This window comes from Somniosus microcephalus, chromosome 3, assembly GCF_052327205.1.
Source record: "Somniosus microcephalus isolate GS21.2 chromosome 3, FLI_Smic_1.0, whole genome shotgun sequence".
Lineage (NCBI taxonomy): Eukaryota > Metazoa > Chordata > Chondrichthyes > Squaliformes > Somniosidae > Somniosus > Somniosus microcephalus.
In genome coordinates, this window is record NC_140989.1 from 312,044,325 (window position 1) to 312,065,765 (window position 21,441).

Below are 21,441 nucleotides of genomic sequence, written 5' to 3' on the forward strand. Positions count from 1 at the left end.
AGTTTCTCACCATTTAAAACATATTGGGCTAAAAATTCGGTGGCGCCGCGTTTGGGGCGCCAAGCTCGGCTGGGCGCCGGAATTTGCGCTCCGGCCAGAGCCGCTTGCGCCCTCCCGATATTCAGTGGGTGCGCCCCAAGAGGGACTCGGGGCGCTGCTCGAGGCTCCCCGCGTCCCGCTTGGGGCGCTCAAACTGAATATCGCCGCGCTACGTGCCACAGCGCCACATGCTGTGGCACGGCGCGCTGCTGTACTGCAGGCCTTCCTCCCCTTCTTAAGGGGGAGGGGCCTGCACCAGCGCGATCACCGATCGCGAGTGCCAGCAAAAGAGCCCGACACCGAGGAGAAGTGCCAGGCTTTTGGGACACAGCCAGCACTGCCCGGGGGGTGGATCAGGAGGCCGGGGAGGGCGGCGCGAGGAGGTGCTGGCAGGCGGCCACCGGAAAAAATGGGCGCCCCACACCTCCACCTTAATTTGCGCCACTACCGCCACAGGTAGGCCCTGTGAACCGGTCGCGATTTGCGACCGGCGTTACAGAGGCGGGCGCGACCAAATATCGCGATCGGGGCGGGAGCGGGGCGCTGCGCACACCAATGACGTCATCGGTGGCGGCGCAGCGCTACAAGCTAACGCCGCCATTAGCGCCCCGCTAAATATCGCGGGAGGCGTGGCCAGTGGCGCTAAAGCCACTGAGTGCCCTCTTTGGGCGCTAACTGGTGGCGCAGCCCACTGAATTTCTAGGCCATTCTGTTTTTCTATTCTTCCTACCAAAGTGAATAACCTCACATTTCCCTATATAACATAGAAACATAGAAGATAGGAGCAGGAGTAGGCCATTCGGCCCTTCGAGCCTGCTCCGCCATTCAACGAGATCATGGTTGATCATCCAAACCCTAGCACCCGGTCCCTACACCGACAGCCATCCCACCCAAGCCCCATCCCCGTAACCCCACATATTTAATCGCCCCTAACACTAAGGGCCAATTTTTATCATGGCCAATCAACCTAACCCGCACATCTTTGGACTGTGGGAGGAAACCGGAGCACCCGGAGAAAACCCACGCAAACACAGGGAGAATGTGCAAACTCCACACAGACAGTCACCCGAGGCCGGATTTGAACCCGGGTCCCTGGCGCTGTGAGGCAACAGTGCTAACCACTATGCAACGGAGACAGAGAATGCTGGAAAAACTCAGCAGGTCAGGCAACATCCGTGGAGAGAAATTTGAGTTGACGTTTCGGGTTGAAACCCTTCTTCAAAACTGGAAAGAAAATAAAAAGATCAAAGGCAAAGCTGCGATCAAACAAAAGAAGAAAAGGAGACAATAAAAGGTATTAGAAGCCAGATGAGATGGTAATGGGCCCGTGGAGACAAAAGGCAGCTGAGATTAGGTGTGAAGTGTACTGGCAGGATAAGGACAGCTGCCAGGTGAGAGAGAGAAACAAAAGGATGGGGGGCGGGTGGGGGGGAAAGGAGGACCCAAAACAAAGGGGTGGAAAAAATTAAAAGGAAAAAAGTAATAGAGGCCAAGGTTATGATCTGAAATTATTGAACTCGATATTGAGTCCGGAAGGCTGCAAAGTGCCTAATCGGAAGATGATTTGCTGTTCCTCGAGTTTACGTTGAGCTTCCGTGGAACAATGCAAGAGGCCAAGGACGGTGAGGTCCGAGTGGGAATGGAGCGGTGAATTAAAATGACAGGCGACCGGAAGCTCGGGGTCACCCTTACGGACTAAACAGAGGTGTTACGCAAAGCGGTCACCTAATCTGCGTTTGGTCTCCCCATTGTAGAGGAGACCGCATCGTGAGCAGCGAATACAGTATACTAGATTGCAAGAAGTACAAGTAAATCGCTGTTTCACCTGGAAGGGGTGTTTGGGGCCCTGGACAGTGGGGAAGGGGGGAGGTATAGGGGCAGGTGTTACATCTCCTGCGCTTGCACGGGAAGGTGCCAGGCGAAGGGGAAGGGCTGTTGGGTTGATAGAGGAGTGGACTAGGGTGTCTCGGAGGGAGCGGTCCCTACGGAATGCTGAAAGGGGAGGGGAGGGGAAGATGCGTTTGGTGGTGGGATCACTTTGGAGGTAGCGGAAATGGCGGAGGATGATCCGTTGAATGTGGAGGCTGGTGGGGTGAAAGGTGAGGACAAGGGGAACCCTATCGTGGTTCCAGGAGGGAGGGGCAGAGGTGAGGGCAGAAGTGCGTGAGATAGAACGGACACGGTCGAGGGCCGTGTCGACCACAGTAGAGGGGAATCCTCGGCTGCGGAAAAAGGAAGACATGTCGGAAGCACTGGTGTGGAAGGTGGCATCGTCGGAGCAGATACGGCGGAGGCGGAGAAACTGGGAGAATGGAATAGAGTCCTTACAGGAGGCGGGGTGGGAGGAAGTGTAGTCCAGGTAGCTGTGGGAGTCAGTGGGCTTGTAGTGAATATTGGTCGATAACCTATCCCCAGAGATGGAGACGGAGAAGTCATTTTAATTCACCGCTCCATTCCCACTCGGACCTCACCGTCCTTGGCCTCTTGTATTGTTCCACGGAAGCTCAATGTAAACTCGAGGAACAGCAAATCATCTTCCGATTAGGCACCTTGCAGCCTTCCGGACTCAATATCGAGTTCAATAATTTCAGATCATAACCTTGGCCTCTATTACTTTTTTCCTTTTAATTTTTTTCCACCCCTTTGTTTTGGGTCCTCCTTTCCCCCCCCCCCCCCCCCCCCTCCTTTCCTTTTGTTTCTCTCTCTCACCTGGCAGCTGTCCTTATCCTGCCAGTACACTTCACACCTAATCTCAGCTGCCTTTTGTCTCCACGGGCCCATTACCATCTCATCTGGCTTCTAATGCCTTTTATTGTCTCCTTTTCTTCTTTTGTTCGATCGCAGCTTTGCCTTCGATCTTTTTATTTTCTTTCCAGTTTTGAAGAAGGGTTTCAACCCGAAACGTCAACTCAAATTTCTCTCCACGGATGTTGCCTGACCTGCTGAGTTTTTCCAGCAATCTCTGTTGTTATATTGGATTTCCAGCATCTGCAGTATTTTGCTATCACATTTCCCTACATTATACTCCATCTGCCACCTTACTGCCCACTCACTTAGTCTATCTATATCCCTTTGCAGACTCTGTGTTCCCCTCACAGCTTACTGTCCCACCCAGCTTTGCATCATCAACTGTCCCACCTAGCTTTGTATCGGCAGTTTAATAGACAAGGTGAGGAGGCATGGGCTTATGTAAGTCAAACACTCATCGTTACACAATGCACACTGAATATTTCTATTCGCACATTAATTAAAAATAAACAATTTACAGAGAACCTAGAAGCAAAGCAACTTTTCATTTGTATCTCAAAGTGCTTAAAGATTTTTTTTTAGTGTTGTAGCTCTGAAGTGAGCAACTTTTGTGTTGTACTCTTGGTTGATTATGCTGCCACTTTCCTACAGTTACTGTGTAGTCCCATCAAAGACCAGTTGAGGAGGCAAATCTGTGAGCACTTCATACTTAAAGACACCCACCAGAAATTTCTGCAAGGGTGCTCCTGATCGGCTAACTTCGGCAGGAACCTCAGAAAAATGCTATTTATGTTGAAGTTACAGCGGACAATCAGGGAGATGTATGGGATACTTGGCTTTGTAAATAGAGACATTGAATACAAAAACAAGGAAGTCACGCTAAACCTTTACAAATCACTGGTTAGGCCTCAGCTGGAGTACTGTGCACAATTGTGGGTGTCAGATTTTAGGAAGGATGTCAAGACCTTGGAGAGGGTAGAGTGTGGGGGTATACTTTTTAAAAAAAAGTTACAATCTGGGAACAGTTTTAAACTTGCATCTACTTTTTGAGAGAGGAAAATATACCCCATAGTTCCAATAAAAATCACTGTTGGAAGTGAACTTGGGAATCACCAGATGACACTGACAGGAAAATGGCTGACTTTGCTTTAACAAACACTAGAGTACAGTAATTAACACCTGCACTTTCCCAACGTGACCATCAGCTTTGATTACAATTTTGTTCTCGAGAGAACATGTCTGCAGTTCAACTCTTCAGAAAAAAAGTGATCTGAAACTAGACACCCAACATTTACATATGCTACTGGCAGCCAATCAAAACCTATTAGATGCCATAAGTGAGCTTCAGGAAGACGATGCTGAAAAAGTGAAAGCAACTGACCAAATTATCAAACAAAAAAAAATGATTATTTGAGAGTTAATTAGATTAAAGAGCAAAAAAGATCACAATTGTCCGGTGCCTAAAAACTGACCTAAAATTACAATTAAAGCATTAATAAAATCTTCATGAATTCTTCACTTACTTTCCCAGTTTTTCAGGTTTAATTAGAACATTGAAGTAACTCTTTTTTAATTGTTCCACGATCATTCCAAACACATCTGGAGTGGTTGAAAAGTCAGCCAGATGATCAATGATAAGTTGAAACAGAAGCTGGAGAAAATCAAAAGTTGGATAATGATTCATGTGTAAAATTTTGCAAAACGCACATAACTGGATATTGGGAAGACAATCCACCCACACATTTGGTATAACGTGCTTTTCATCATTTGGTACATTACAGTGAAGGCTATTCAGAATATATCTTTCCCCTTGTACGTAATTTTTCAGAACACTCCCTTCTTTAGCTAACCACCAGAAGGTGCACAACACTCCATCCACTTTCCTTCACTTATGAGAAGATATCCATCCAAGCCCAGTCTGGGAACTTACAGATTACGGCTGCCACGATCAAGACTCCAAACTCCCAAACTCCATATACCCTGTGTGATCATTTACCCCATGTCATTATTTCCAAGGATCTCTAATCCATGGAACTCCTCATCTCCCTCAGTCTTTGCTTCCTTCTGTCATTTGCAATCTTTTAAAATCCAAATCATTATTTCCTGATATATATTGTCTTTTCTTTATGGGGGGGCGGTAGGAAAGTCTTGTTTGAGACTAGAGAAGGGGAGCAGGATTAATAAATTTGTAAATAGAAGCAAAGGCTTAATTGGAATAAACAGTGAGAAAATATCAGAAGAGGGGAAAAAGAGGCAATAAGGTAGTGAGAGTGCAGCAGAAGGGGCAAGGAGTATCAAAAACCTAAAAAATTACAGGTCAACATTCCCAAAAGTTGGAGTTAAGTGGTATATGTATGAATACACAACGCATCCAAAACAAAAATTGCAGAGTTGGAATTGTTGAATAATAACTTTGGGTAAATGCAAGAAACCAGGATTGAAAAGATTGATCATGGTAACAACAACATTTGATGGAGTTTTGCTAGTGCTTTGTGTTGTTGCTGAGCATACAATAGCTGTGTGAAAGTTGAACATAATAATGTAGCTTTAGGCCATAATATTTTGAAATCGATAATGTTTTGGAATATCTGAACAGATGGTACTGTATAAGAAAGCAGTCTGTAGAAACAATTAAGATAGCGTGCCACGCCCTTGGAAAATACTGAGGTCTATGGACATGCAAGAGGGTGGCTCCTACTAGAGTTCAATAGCCTTCAGAAAGGGAAAGAATATGCTGCTGTGTCTAAGGTAGTTGATATTTACCAGTTTTGATTGCAAGGACATCAACAGCCACCTGTTGAGACAATTTTAATACTGTTCATGGGGAAGCTGAGAAACAAAGGGGAGTTACAGCACAGCTGTCACATAACAGTGATAAGAAAAGGTATAAAGGGCGAGAGTCTACCGCTAGATCGGAGGTACAACAAATCCTCGACAGAAGAGAGACCGTGGCTGGCATGCCTCCCAGAACAGAGATAATCACTGTGCTCTGTTGGGAAGGTTGCCCCATAGCAAAAATGTAGTACAATGTCTGTACTCTATGATCATATTGTTGCTTTGCTGGTATTTGAAGTGTGTCAAAAATAATGATTAAATTGATTTAATTAAAAAAATATACATATGTAGTTGTGTCTGATTCGACAACTTTTCAATCCTCTTTAAATATGCAAATTGTGTCATGGGATTGCAGAATAGCCAATGTATCACATAAAACCTTTGTTCAAGAAGGGAGAGAAGGACAAACGTGGCATCTATAGACCAGTTAGTGCAAAGTTAGTTGTCGTCAAACTCTTAGGGCAGGATTTTAACGGGGAAGGCGGGTTGGGGGCAGGGGGAGGCTCCAAAGCAGTCGGGAAACATGGGAGAACGGGTTTCTCCACAGGCCCTGCCGACTTTAACAGCAGGGCCCGAGTTGTATGCGAGGCCTCTGTTTCCCACCAGCAGCCAGCCAGATTAAGAGGCTGGCTGGCTGCGGGCAGGTAGGCCTGCAGCACTAGGCCGCACAGAGGAGGGAGGGAGGGATCGCAGGGGGGCTGGAGGAGCACTGGGGTTGGGGAGGGGGGTTGCGAGGAACATCGGGGGCCGGGTGGCGGCCTCATGGTGGCATCGGAGACCTTGGGGGGGGGGGGGTGGTGTTGCCTGTGAATTAGGCATGGACCCTGGATCCAGGAGGTAGGTGTAAACGCACTTACCTCGGATGCAGCAGTCCTCGCCTTGCTGTAACTGCCAGGTTTTACGAGATGTGTTAAAGGCAAGTCATGTATGACAAATCAATTAGGAGTTTTTTTTGATGTGAAGGATAGATAAAGGTGAAAGCAGATGATGTGATATATATAGATTTTCAGAAGACATTCAATAATGTATCTCATAAGAAACTTGTTAGAAAAATTCAGATGCATGGTATGAGAAAATTTAGCAACATGGATAAAAGATTACTTGGCAGACGTAAAACAAAGAGTTAGGGTAAATGGGGAGTGTTCTTTGGATTGGAGAAAGGTTGTGTACCCCAGGGGTCAATGCTGGGTCCACTTTTGTTCTTGGTGTATATATAAATTATTTGGTTTTGGGTACAAGGAGCACAATCTCAAAATTTGCCAATAACATAAAAACATCCAAAATATTAACTCATCTGTTCTCTCCACAGATGCTGCTTGACCTGCTGTGTTTCTAGAATCTTGTTTTTGTTTCAGATTTCTAATATCTGCCACTTTTTGTTTACAAAAGCAGAGGGTTTGACAAGCAACAAGGAGGACTGTAAAAGACTTCAGGAACATATAGACAGGTTTGTGGAATAGGCAGCCAAGTGGCAGTTGCAATTTAATGTGGAAAAGAGTGAGGTACTACACTTCAGAGGAAAAATAGTGAATACGTGTATACACTCATTGGAAGACGTTGTAGGCAATGTTCCCTTTAAGTTGTGCTTTGTTCTGCACGGCCCGTTTCTTTTAATGCACGATCCCTTTAAACTTCAGCGCATGCGCGGTATTTACAATGTAAAATCCGGTGAGCAACCTTTCCCATTACTGCGCGGCTGCGCTTAGCGGGAACATTGCTTGTAGTGTGTGGATGAAGTCAGTTCAAATACATAATTCCCATAAATTACAAGTACAGGTAAAGCCTTAAAACATGTCAACAAAATTTAAAGTTTTATAAAAGAGGGGAATAAGGTACAAGAGTAAAGAAATCATGATGGATTTATACAAAATGTTGGTTAAGCCATAATTAGAGTACTGTGTGCAGTTTTGGGCAACCCATTATAGAAAGCACATTAAAGCCACAGAGAGTGTACAGCAGAGATTCACCTGGATGATGCCAGGAATGGAAAACTATAGTTAAGAGAAACTTGAAATACTGAGACTATTTCCACTGGAACTGAGAAGGCTAAGAGGAGAATTAATAGAGGTTTTTAAAATCACTAAAAATGTTGGTAGGGATAGACTATTTCAGGAGTCAGTGATGATTGGTCATCACTTTAAAACTGTTAGTAAGAGTGTGAGGACAGAGGTTATGAGGCCATGCATATTTTAAAAGAAAATTGGATAAATATTTGAAGCGCAGCAAGGTACAAGGTTATGGGGAGAGCAGGTCAGGGAGATTAGTTCTGAATTGCCGGCATAGACACAATAAGCCAAAGAGCCTCTTTCTGTCCTGTAAATTTCTATTTACCACTGTTTTTAAACCTCAGTAGTGTCCTGACTAGTCACTGGCCCCTCACCCTAGCTTCTCAATGAAAAGAGATCTTTTTAGAAAGGCCAAAAGATGGTTGGGTATTAGAAATAGAAAATAACACAATGGTGCTGTAAGGAGTGCACCGAGGTTGAGCTGAGGCACATTATAAGAACATAAGAAATCGGAGCAGGAGTAGGCCATACGGCCCTTCGAGCCTGCTCCGCTATTCAATAAGGCTGATCTTAACTCCACTTTCCCCGGAAATGGTAGAGGGAGCTTGACTCTGCATTCATCCATCCACGCTATACCTAATCTGGAAATGCTTGGTGCTGACCGAAATAGGAAAGCATTCCATTTCCCAATATTAACAACTTAATGACCACAAAATTCACCAAAGAAAAACTGTTTAAATTACTTATATATATATATATATTCACACAAACAACATGCCAGCTGGACTATCAAATTACTATTCAATTCAAAGCATATATTGCACCTTCATGCAACTGTCAATGAAAACTTCAGTTTTTACTGAAATATACAATGCAAATAGTATAGTGGAATTCAGATCGACACCTACTTACCCCAAGTTTGTGGTTAAATCCTTTCACTTTGATGACTAGTCCATGCTCTTCAGCAACTAGCTTGTACTCTAATTGAGCAACATCGGCCTCATATGCAGGTTCAGCTAAGTTGTGAGCCACAATATTGACAAATAAGTCAAACAGCACCGAGCTAGGGGCGAAAAAAGGGTTACATATTACTGTATGCCATTCCATAACGCACTAGAAATACTGTAATACTAAAAATATTACTACAATTACTTTTGCTCATAGCTACTTCAAATAGGCCTCCTGAACAAAACAAAAGAACATGAGAATGAAAACAGAAGAAAAGGCTGCTCTAACCCATGAAGTCCATTTCTTCCGCAGGCCACGTAAAATCTGCAAAGAAGTATTTTATTCCACTTAGTCAACTGAAGAAAAATGTCACAAATCTTTTCCCTGACCCATAGAGATTGTCAAGAAAAACTCCACAGTCACTACTTACAGTTACATCTCCATTACTCAAATCTAGCCAGGTCCTTTCCACGGGAAACAGTTCCATGCAAGAACTATTATGTTTCACCAAGTGTTGAATTATGTGATAACACTTATTCCTTTAACCTTCAATCCAATTCCTACCTATCTATTCAACCAACTCATTTTTAGAAGAGTTAATCACACATGCACTACACTCTGGGGAAAGTATCCTTCTACCCTCTTACGGATTAACTTGGGACTCATCCTTTAGCTCTGCTCTCGCAGTTGAGGTTAAACAGTCTGCATTATTTTTGTCTCGCAGCCTTTTCTCCATTGAAATTAACATTAGTTCTGCTAGGTTATAGTAAGTTCCTTATCACACCCTCCCAGAGCAGTGGCTCGGTGATACCTCAGTTTTGCATTTCTCAGATCCCCAACATGTCCTACAGAGAAACTCATAGTCTAACCAACTCTACTCTGCTTCCCAAATTAGTTACATTTTGCTATTTAACTATAAATAATATAAAATCAAAGCAGTATATAAAAATAAGGGAAAAAATGTATGACTTTAGAATGGGGACTGAATTATGCCTGTGTACCATAGTCCAATTATACCCTCATCCTCTAATCCAGCTTCACTTGGAGACACCACCTAATCTCAACTCACCCTGTGCAACACCACGAGAGAGCAGCACATTGTTATTTTTGGGTAGCTGAAACTGCCATTTGAAATATAGGGCGGGGGACCCTGGGCTTGCATCAATATTTGCAAGACTGACCCCACCAATAGAAAAGTTTGAAAACCACTGATCGACCTTAAAATCCATTCTCCATTCACTTAATTGATCCAACTGCTTTTATACATTTCACCTGGCCACATACTTTAGCGTCATCTGCAAATGTTGCAAAGTTATACTGCAATATAACACTGTATAATTATGTCCAGTCATCCCAATTTATTATTAATTTCAGTTTTTGTATCTGTGTCCAGGTTCCTCACATCTTCCTGCTGATTTTATAGGTGTTCTTTAAGCCTCAGGAATGCTCCTGCAAATGGGCTGCATTTCAGCGTTTCTCGAATTCTGCAGGGGATCAATTGCCCTATTGTGTGGTTTATTTACTAATACTTTATCACTTTGGTTTAACCTTTTACATTTTCTGTATTAACTACATTTTTTCTACTTTAATAATGTTCTTTGCTTTTTATTGGTTGGAACCTGTGCCTGTCGCACCAAAAGTTTACCTATTACCAAGTACCGTGTTGCCCCCTAGGGTGCTAGATTCACTGTGCTCACTCCTGCCTGCCGGCCATTCTTGCTGTAAGTACATCTGCTGGTTTTGCATTTCTCTTTGTGCAAATGGCAAAACGAATTGAAACAGTAAAGTGGGCAACTGTTGTATTGCCATCCCTCACTTTGCTGAACACAAGAAACAAATCATCCCATATGGAAAAAAAAACTGAAGAGTGTGTGGAATATCACTTCTCTCAGCAAAGGTGCTGCAAAATAAATGTTGAAAACTACATTAGTCATATTCCACGCGGTTCATACTATTCACTTGTGCCAGGACTGTCATATCTACACTATAGTTTAGAGTTATGCTCTCAATAGGACACTAAACAAGTAAAACCTAGAAATCTCTGACACACACAGTGCAGTTTTGTCCCCAGAGTTTAAATTCAATAGCAGCCAAAAAAAAGATGTGAAAATATTGTTCCAAAATTAGCCTCTCACGAGTGAAGTACTTCAATTTCGTAGTACTGGTTCAAGACAGACACTGTGGACGTGATCTTGCCAGCCCTGGGGAGGCGGGTATGGAGGCGGGACTGCTGGGAAAATGGCAGAATCTGGGGGCGGGTGCCCAACCCGCTCCTATGCCATCTTGCCAGGAGACGGGTAGCCGACCCGCGCCAGATCCCGTCTCCTTGGAGGCGGGAAGGGGATTACAGCCACTTAACTGCCTGTTAACACAAGTGCGGGCTTCCGAAAGGCTGCCAACCCCGCCATGGTCAGCGAGGCGAGCAGTGGGTCTGCGGGGGTCGGAGGGGTGCGAAAGTGCGCTGTGAAGGTAAATGATGGGTGCAAGTGTGGAGAGGTAAGTATGTGAGGTGAGTGGAAAGTGATAGAAAATGTTTACTTACCTTTGTTTCTTCCTGCAGGCTTCAAACGTTGGGGATGCGGAGAGTCTCGCATCTCACCGGCAGAGGTGACAGATGGCTGCTGCATTCTCCAATGCAACAACCATCTCATTTCTGTTCACAAGAGGTTTGATGAGTCTTGAATACAAGAACTCATCAAACAACATAGAATGTCAGTGTTTGACAGCTTCACAGAACTGTCAAACGATGACAAATCATGTGAAAATTTTTTGACAGATGAAACGTCATACGCTGACGTTCTCTGTAATCAGCTTCCCCTTAATTGGCCTGCTAAGCCCGCTGGGCGGGCTTAACAAGGTCAATCAAGGGAAAATAGCACGAGTTGGCCAGAAGTCGATGGAGGCAGGACTAAAACCCGACAAGTGGGAGTCCCGCCTCCAAAAGCTCCCCATTGGCAAAATCCAGCCCTAAAAGACAACCAAGTGCCCAGAAGGTGGAGTCCAAAAAAGAGTATTAAAGGAGATGGCAAATTAAACTAGACACATCTTGATGGATACCTTAAAGGAATCACTAAAATGGGAGATTGATCCAAATGACTGGAGAGAGGAAATGTAGCACCAATTTATAAAAATAATGTGCCAGCGGGACTAATGATCCGAAGACATGATTTCAAATCCCACCTCGGCAGCTGGGGAATTTAAATTCAGTTTATTAAATATATTCTGGAATAAAAAGCTAGGATCAGTAGTGGTGACCATGAAACTATCGGATTGTCGTAAAAACCCATCCAGTTCACTAATGTTCTTTAGGGAAGGAAATCTGCCATCCTTACCTGGTCTGGCCTATAGGTGACTCCAGACCCACAGCAATCTGGTTGACTCTTAACTGCCCTCTGACATGGCCTAGCAAGCCACTCAGTTGTAACAAACCACTACGAAAAGCACTAATAAGAATAAAACCAGACGGACCACCTAGCATCAACCTAGGCACCGGCTTCGGACACGACAATGGCACACCCAGCCCAGTCGACCCTGCAAAGTCCTCCTCACTAACATCTGGGGACTTATGCTAAAATTGGGAGAGCTGTCCCACAGACTAGTCAAGCAACAGCCTGACAGTCATACTCACAGAATCATACCTTTCAGCTAACGTCCCAGAATCCTCCATCAGCATCCCTGAGTATGTCCTGTCCCACTGGCAGGACGAACCCACCAGAGGTGGTGGCACAGTTGAGGGAGTGGCCCTGGGAGTCCTCCACAGTAGTGACTCCGGACCCCATGAAGTCTCATGGCTTCAAGTCAAACATGGGCAAGGACACCTCCTGCTGAATACCACCAACCACCCTCCCTCAGCTGATGAATCAGTACTCCTCCATGTTGAACACCATTTGGAAAAAGTACTGAGGGTAGCAAGGGCACAGAATGTACTCTGGGTGGGGGGGGGGACTTTAATGACCATCACCAAGAGTGGCTCGATAGCACCACTACTGACCGAGCTGGCCGAGTCCTGAAGGACATAGCTGCCAGACTGGGCCTGGGGCAGGTGGTGAGAGAACCAACACGAGAGGAAAAATCTACCTGACCTCGTCTCACCAATCTACCTGTCGCAGATGCATCGGTCCATGACAGCATTGGTAGCAGTGACCACCGCACAGTCATTGTGGAGACGAAGTCCCATCTTCACACTAAGGACACCTTCCATCATGTTGTGAGGCACTACCACCGTGCTAAATGGGATAGATTCAGAACAGATCCAGCAGCTCAAAACTGGGTATCTATGAGGCACTGTGGGCCATCAGCAGCAGCAGAATTGTATTCCACCACAATCTGTAACCTCATGGCCCGGCATTTCCTTCACTCTACCATTACCATCAAGTCAGGAAACCAACCTGGTTCAATGAGGAGCGCTGAAGAGCGTGCCAAGAGCAGCACCATGGTACCTAAAAATGAGGTGCCAACCTGGGGTAGCTGCAACACAGGACTATATGCATGCTAAACAGCGGAAGCAGCATGCTATAGACAGAGCTAAGCGATTCCACAATCAACGGATCAGATTAAAGATCTGCAGTCCTGCCACATCCAGTCGTGAATGGTGGTGGACAATTAAACAACTAACAAGAGGAGGAGGCTCCATGAATATCCCCATCCTCAATGATGGCGGAGCCCAGCATTTGCAACCAGCTTCAGCCAGAAGTGCCGAGTGAATGATCCATCTCGGCCTCCTCCTGAGGTCCCCACTATCACAGAAGCCAGTCGTCAGCCAATTCGAATCGCTCCACGTGATTTCAAGAAACTGCTGAGCACACTGGATAGAGCAAAGGCTATGGGCCCCAACAGCATCCGGCTGTCATGCTGAGGATGTGTGCTTCAGAACTAGCTGCACCTCTAGCCAAGCTGTTCAGTACAGCTACAACACTGGCATCTACCCGACAATGTGGAAAACTGTCCAGGTATGTCCTGTCCACAAAAAGCAGGACAAATCCAATCCGAACAATTACCGCCCCATCAATCTACTCTCAAATAATCAGCAAGGTGATGCAAGGTGTCGTCGACAGTGCTATCAAGCGGCACCAATAACCTGTTCACCGATGTTCAGTTTGGCTTCCGCTAAGACCACTTGGCTCCAGACCTCATTACAGCCTTGGTCCAAACAGGGACAAAAGAGCTGAATTCCAGCGGTGAGGTGAGAGTGACTGCCCTTGACATCAAGGCAGCAATTGACCAAGTGTGGCATCAAGGAGCCCTAGTAACTTTGAAGTCAAAGGGAATCAGGGGGGAAAAAACTCCACTGGCTGGCGTCATACCTATCACAAAGAAAGGTGGTTGTTGGAGGTCAATCATCTCAGACCCAGGACATCGCTGCAGGAGTTCCTCAGGGCAGTGTCCTAGGCCCAACTATCTTCAGCTGCTTCATCAATGACCTTCCCTCCATCATAAGGTCAGAAGTGGGGATGTTCGCTGAGGATTGCAGAGTTTTCAGTTCCATTCGCAACTCCTCAGATAAAGAAGCAGTCCATGCCCGCATGCAGCAAGACCTGGACGACATTCAGGCTTGGGCTGATAAGTCGTAAGTAACATTCGCGCCACACAAGTGTCAGGCAATGACCATCTCCGACAACTGAGAATCTAACCACCGCCCCTTGACCTTCAACGGCATTACCATTGCCGAATCCCCCACCATCAACATCCTGGGGGGATCCACATTGACCTGAAACGTAACTGGACCAGCCACATAAATACTGTTGCAACAAGAGCAGCACAGAGGCTGGGTATTCTGCGGCGAGTGTCACACCTCCCGATTTCCCAAAGCCTTTCCACCATCTACAAGGCACAAGTCAGGAGTGTGATGGAATACTCTCCACATGCCTGGATGAGTGCAGCTCCAACAACACTCAAGAAGCTCGACACCATCCAGGACAAAGCAGACCGCTTGATTGCCACCCCATCCACCACCATAAACATTCACTCCCTGCACCACCGGCGTACCGTGTCTGCAGTGTGTACCATCTACAAGATGCACTGCAGCACCTCCCAAACCCGTGACCTCTGCTACCTAGAAGGACAAGGGCAGCAGGCACATGGGAACACCATCACCTGCAAGTTCCCTTCCAAGTTACACACCATCCTGACTGGAAATATATCGCCGTGCCTTCATAGTCGCTGGGTCAAAATCGTGGAACTCCCTCCCAGCAGCACTGTGGAAATACCTTTAGCACTCAAACTGCAGCAATTTAAGGCGGTGGCTCACCACCACCTTCTCAAGGGCAATTAAGGATGGGCAATAAATGCTGGCCTTGCCAGCAACGCCCACATCCTAGGAATGAATTTAAAATAAGGAAGGATACCCCAGGGATCTACAGACCTGTGAGCTTGACATCAGTGTTTGAGAAAACACAGTATTCCAAAATTGTGAACCATCAGGAGGAATATAGGATGATAAAAAGTTATCAACAAGGCTTTACTGATGGTAACTATTGCTTGCAAACGTATTTTGAGGATATAAATGAGTTAGCTGACAAGGGGAACTCAGTAAAGTTATTATCTAGACTTTAGCAAAACCTGTTATAACATAGTAAATTACAAATTATAAAGGCATAGAATAGGATAGAAGCTTTTGAAATGGATAACTAACTGGTTACTTCAGAGGATGCAAAAGGTAATTGTTAAAGGAGACGTATCTGTATAGAATGAAAGTACCACAGAGATAGTTCTGGGGCCACTGTTGTTTTCAATGTATATAAATGATTTGGAGGAAGGATCAATAACAATTATACCAATTGAGAGAGATCACAAACAGTAGGCAATAACAATTGCAGCGGGACCAGGACAGTTTATAGGATTGGCCCAAAATGTGCAAGATGGCATTTAATGTCAGGAAGTGCAAAATTATGGACCTGGGGAAGCAATACAAACAATGGGAGTACTAAATAAATGGGAACTGTCTACACAAAATGACAAAGAGAAATCTCTTGGTTTTAGTGGAAAACATACTTAAATTGTCAGCACAGTGTGTGTATTGATTTGTATGTGGGTTCAATGACGAGACATTTATGAAAGAGAATGACTTTTTATCTAAAGTATGTTCAACTCATTTAACAGCATTCCAGGAGACACCATCTTAGAGATCCATCTAAAACGAAAATAAAACTAAACTGCTTGTCTCTCACATGCCCTCTGCTAGTCAGGCATAAGTAATCAATCAGGCAAACATGCTGGTAAGGCATCATAATCAAACAGGCAAATACCATCACTATTTGCTGATATCATTACATCTCCCTTTCTTAAAACAAAAGTATTTTACTTTTAACTAACAACATGTTTTCTTTGTATTAATCTGCATTTTAACTGTAACACTTAATGAACTTACATTATCATTATCAAGGTTTTTTGACCTTGCTTTGTGTGTTCACATGAAATATGTAAATACACTAGAACTTGAAGAAAGAATAAGATAACATTACTTCCTTCTATAACAATAGTCCTTAAATTTGCTCAATGAGTCTCTCAGGAGGCTTCACGTGTCTTGAGGATTTTCTGATTGATTGTCCTTGAATCTGAGTTGTTGCCTCCGATGATGATTTCTCAGCTGTGTGATTAGGTTGTTCAACAGTATCAGTCTTTTGACCTGCTGTGTGATCAGGTTGTTCAACAGTATCAGTCTTTTGACCTGCTGTGGCTGGTCCCATGAGAAGATCCCGACGATTTCGTCTCAGAACAGCACCCTCATCTGTCTGAATGGTGTATGATCTTGGCTGAACTTCACTCAGCACAGTTCCCTTCTGAGTCCATGTGTTTGTTTTGTCTTTGAACCTTACTTGGTCACCAGTGTGGAGTTCAGGTAGGTTTTGTGTTCCTTTGTCATAGTAGTACTTTTGCTTTTCTTTCTGTTCTTTGAACTTCCTCACTTTCTCCCCCTCTTTTGTTTTCAGGAGGTTCTCCGGGATGGGTAGGTTTGACCTTAGCCGACGTCCCATAAGGAGTTGGGCTGGTGACATACCACACTCGAGCGGCGTTGTGCGGTATACAAGCATGCTCTGGTAGAAGTCAGTTCCACTGTCTTTTGCCTTGTACATCAGTCTTTTCACTGTCTGGACTGATTTTTCCACTAGTCCATTGGACTGTGGAAAGTGAGGACTTGACGTTGTGTGGACAAAGTCCCACTCTTTGGCAAAGTGTCGGAAACTTGCATTGTAAAACTGGGGTCCGTTGTCTGTGAAGACCTCGCTTGCCACGCCATGTCTGGAGAATATGGCTTTCATACATCTTATCACAGCATCTGCAGTGGTGGTGTACAGTCTACAAACCTCTGGATACAGGGAGTAATAGTCTGTGACTACAAGATAGTCCTTCCCTTGACATACAAATAGGTCAGCGCCTACCTTCTGGTAAGGTCTGTCTGGCGCTGGGTGTGGCTTTAGTGGTTCTACCGGATTGCTTGCTCGATATCTCAGGCATAATGTGCAGTTTGACACCTCATTTGTCACATCTTGGTTGATTCGTGGCCAGTACATCACCTCTCGTGCTCTTTTCTTACACTTTTCGATTCCCAGATGTCCTCCATGGATCTTTTTTAACATCTCTTTTCTCAGACTCTTTGGGATAACTATTTTACTTCCTTTGTAGATGATGTCTTCGACCACTGATAGTTCCGCCCTGCAGTTTCAGTACTCTGCCATGTCAGGTGAGCAGTCTTGCTTCATGTTGGGCCATCCATCCAAGATGCTTTTCCTCAAGTCGTCTCATTGTTTCATCTTTGTTTGTCTCAGTCTTTATGAGCTCCATTTTTGCATCTGCTATGGGCAGTGCACTTGTGATCATGTCCACGTAGGCGTTCACTTTTTCATCCATTGTGGTGTTTGCGGGCTCACTTGGGTCAACAGCTCTGGACAACGTGTCTGCTGTATACATCAGCTTACCCGGTGTGTATGCAACATTCAGTGTATAGCGTTGCAGCCTGATCATCATTCTTTGTATTCTAAGCGGACAGCTATTTAGTGGCTTTTGGAACAATGCAATCAAGGGCTTATGGTCAGTCTCTACACTGATTGCTTGTCCTGCCACAAACTGGTGAAATCTTTCACAGGCGTATGTGATGCTGAGCAGCTCCTTTTCTATTTGAGCATATCGCGTCTCCGCGTCTGTCATTGAGCGCGATGCATATGCAATAGGTTGCCAGTAGTCATATTTTTGCAGAAGAACGGCACCGAGCCCACTCTGTGATGCATCTGATGATATCTTGATGGGTCTCGCTGGGTCATAAAACCTCAGAACTGGTTCCTCTGTGAGCAGTTTCTTTAGATCGCTCCATGACTTCTCATGCTCATGATTCCATTCCCATTCTATGTTCTTTTCAGTTAGTCTTCTCAGTGGCGCCATCTTTTCTGAGAGGTTGGATATGAATTTACCCATGTAGTTGATCATTCCATTAAACCTCTGCACGTCCTTTTTGCATTGTGGCTTTGGCATATTCTCAATGGCGGACACCTTTCTGGGATCTGGTCTGATGCCCTCACTGCTAAGGATATCTCCCACGAATGTCAGTTCTGTCACCCCGAGCTGGCATTTCTCTCTATTCAGCTTCAGGTTTGTTTTCCTTGTTGCTTCCAGCACTTTTTTCAGTCTCTCGTCATGCTCAGTTCTCGTGGTTCCCCATACTATGATGTCATCCATTGATGTATCAACTCCCTCCAGATGCTCATAGATCATATGGATAGTTTTGTGATACACTTCAGGAGCTGAGGCAATGCCAAATGGTAACCTTAGGAATCTGTATCTGCCAAATGGACTGTTGAACGTGCACAGTCTTGAACTTGCTTCGTCCAATTTCATCTGCCAAAATCCTGATGATGCATCTAACTTGCTGAAATACTTTGCATTTGCAAACTGTGACATGATTTCCTCACGTGTAGGAAGCTTGAAGAGTTCTCTCTTTATTGCTCTGTTTAGATCTCTTGGATCCAAGCAAATTCTGAGCTTTCCGTTATTTTTGTCCACAACGACGAGGGAACTCACCCACTCAGTTGGCTCATCTATCTTCTGAATCACGTTCAGTCTTTCCATCCTGTCCAACTCTGCCTTCAGTTGCTTTTGAAGAGCAAACGGAACTTTTCTGCATGGATGTATGACCGTTGGCATACTTTTATCTACACTGATCGTGTGTTCTCCTGGAAGGCAGCCTAGACCCTTAAATAGGTCGTCATCAGAGACTGTCGCTCCTTCGCTTTCCACAACGAGGACTCTCTTTACCAGGTTCAGTCTCTCACAGGCTATTAAACCTAGTATGGCTTGCACATCCTTTGGCACCACGATTAATGCTAGCGTGTGCTCTCTGTCCTTGTGTGTCACTTTGACAATGCATCTTCCTTTCACTGGTATATCAGTACCTGAGTATCCTGTCACTTTCACTTTTATTCCATGTATCTTTGGTCTGGGTCTAATTTTCTTAAAATCAGTCTCTGATATCACATTAACTTGTGTTCCAGTATCCAATTTAAATGGAATGTGTATGTCATTCACTTTTAGTGTCAACATCCAGTCTCTTTTTTCTTCTTTGTTTTCAGACACAACATCTACATTGAACTCCTCTATCTCGCTTTCATCTACTGCATGGACCTTGCTTTGTTGCGCTTGGTTCTTACAGCAATGGGCATAATGGTAGTTTTTGTTGCAACTATTGCATTTTTTAACCATATGCTGGACACTTTTTTGGTGGATGCTGTGTACCGCATCGACTACATGACTTTCGATTGTCCCTTTCATTTTTGTTCGCTGGCCACGCCTCTTTTTTCACATTGGCGCTTTTTGTAAAACAGTTTGTGTCCGTTCTTACTCACTGCATCCACGTTGCAGCTACTGTCACTGAACAGCTCCTTTGCCTGCGACTTCACAGTCTCTGTAGCCCTACACAGTGCTATGGCTTTTCCCAGGTCTAGATCTTGCTCTCTTAGCAGTCTTTCCCTTAGACCATTATCTGGAATACCACACACCAGTCTGTCTTTTATCAGCGAGTCTGTCAGTCCCCCAAATTCACACGATTTGCTTCGGTTTCTCAGTTCAGTCACATACTGATCAATAGTCTCACCCGTTTTCTGTACACATGTGAAAAATCTGTGCCTCTCAAACGTCACGTTACGTTTAGGTATGCAGTAGGCCTCAAACTGTTCCATTATTTTATCCAACTTCATTTTGTCTCCATCAGCAGCGAATGTGAAGTTATTATACACCTCCAGCGCTTCATTACCCACGACATGTAAGAACACTGACGCTTTCATTTTATCACTTTTCTCGTCAGCTCCGATTGCTGATAAATACAACTCCAAACGTTGTTTGAACCTTCTCCAATTTTCAGCCACATTACCTGTCAACTGAAGCTTCGCCAGTGGGTGTAATCCTACCATTTTTTCACTTCGTTAGCTCTTCTCCAACGGTAAGTAACGATGTTCTCTTTTGGCTTGCTAATATGTGGAGAGCTGATTTAACTTCAGATTTTTCCTCTTCATCTCTTTCAATCACTTCTGACACCATGTATTGATTTGTATGTGGGTTCAATGACGAGACATTTATGAAAGAGAATGACTTTTTATCTAAAGTATGTTCAACTCATTTAACAGCATTCCAGGAGACACCATCTTAGAGATCCATCTAAAACGAAAGTAAAACTAAACTGCTTGTCTCTCACATGCCCTCTGCTGGTCAGGCATAAGTAATCAATCAGGCAAACATGCTGGTAAGGCATCATAATCAAACAGGCAAATACCATCACTATTTGCTGATATCATTACAGTGTGTAGCAGTTGTGAAAAATACAAACAGAATCTTGGGATACATGACTCAATGGATATAGCACAAGTCTCAGCAAGAGATAACTGGCTTGTATAAAGCACTGTTAGACTTCGCATTTCCCCTCCCACACCACCACCCACCCCCCACACTACCTTGAACCTCGAGAAAGAAAGAGAGAGAAAAAGAAAAGAAAAGAACTTGCATTTATATAGCACCTTTCATAACCACCGGACGTCTCAAAGCGCTTTACAGGCAATGAAGTATTTTTTGAAGTGTTGTCACTGTTGTAATGTAGGAAACGCAGTAGCCAATAGCGCACAGCAAGCTCCCACAAAAAGCAATGCGATACTGACCAGATAATCTGTTTTTTTGATGCTGGTTGAGGGATAAATATTGGCCAGGACACTGGGGATAACTCCCCTGCTCTTCTTCAAAATAGTGCTTTGGGATCTTTTACATCCACCTGAGAGAGCAGATGGGGCCTCGGTTTAACGTCTCATCCGAAAGATGGCACCTCCGACAGTGCAGCACTCCACTGGAGTGTCGGCTTAGATTTTTGTGCTAAAGTCTCTGGAGTGGGACTCGAACCCACAACCTTCCGATTCAGAGGCAAGACTGCTACCCACTGAGCCATGGTGAGAGTACAAAGGGCAACTAAACTGATCAATGGGAATGTGTACCTGAGCTGTGAAGAAAGTCTAAGGGTACGAGGGATGTTTACACTGGAAAAAAGGCAGCTTAGAGGTGACCTTATTGACCTATTTAAAATCTTCAAGGGAATAGACATCATCCCAGAATGATGTTCAATATTAACTGACTCCAGGGCAAAGGAACATAGATGTCAACTTGGAAAGAAACAGTGAATATACAGTTAAGATATAACTTCATGCAGAGTTATAAACATGTGGAATAGCCAACCCTGAGAGACAGGGAAAGTGGAAGATGATAAATACATTTTTAGTAGCTAGGGCTACTGAAGAGCATCAGAGGTAAGGTGGGGTAAACAGGCTTAGATCTTTGGAACTGATCTAATGGATAGAGATGATCATTTCCATTCCTGTATAGTCCTATGTCACGAAGTAAA

The 21,441-nt window shown here is 44.5% G+C and overlaps 1 protein-coding gene across 5 annotated transcripts in view; it reads right to left on the reverse strand.

Moving 5' to 3' along the window:
• LOC147122148 (nardilysin-like) overlaps positions 1-21,441 on the reverse strand; it is a 212,392-nt gene that overhangs the window by 27,711 nt on the left and 163,240 nt on the right. For all 5 annotated transcript variants that reach the window (XM_085982930.1, XM_085982929.1, XM_085982928.1 and 2 more), the window contains 2 exons: positions 8,541-8,691; positions 4,311-4,438 (listed from right to left, as the gene is read on the reverse strand). In XM_085982930.1, the coding sequence (XP_085839056.1) occupies positions 4,311-4,438; positions 8,541-8,691 (279 nt within the window). The remainder of the gene's footprint in view (positions 1-4,310; positions 4,439-8,540; positions 8,692-21,441) is intronic.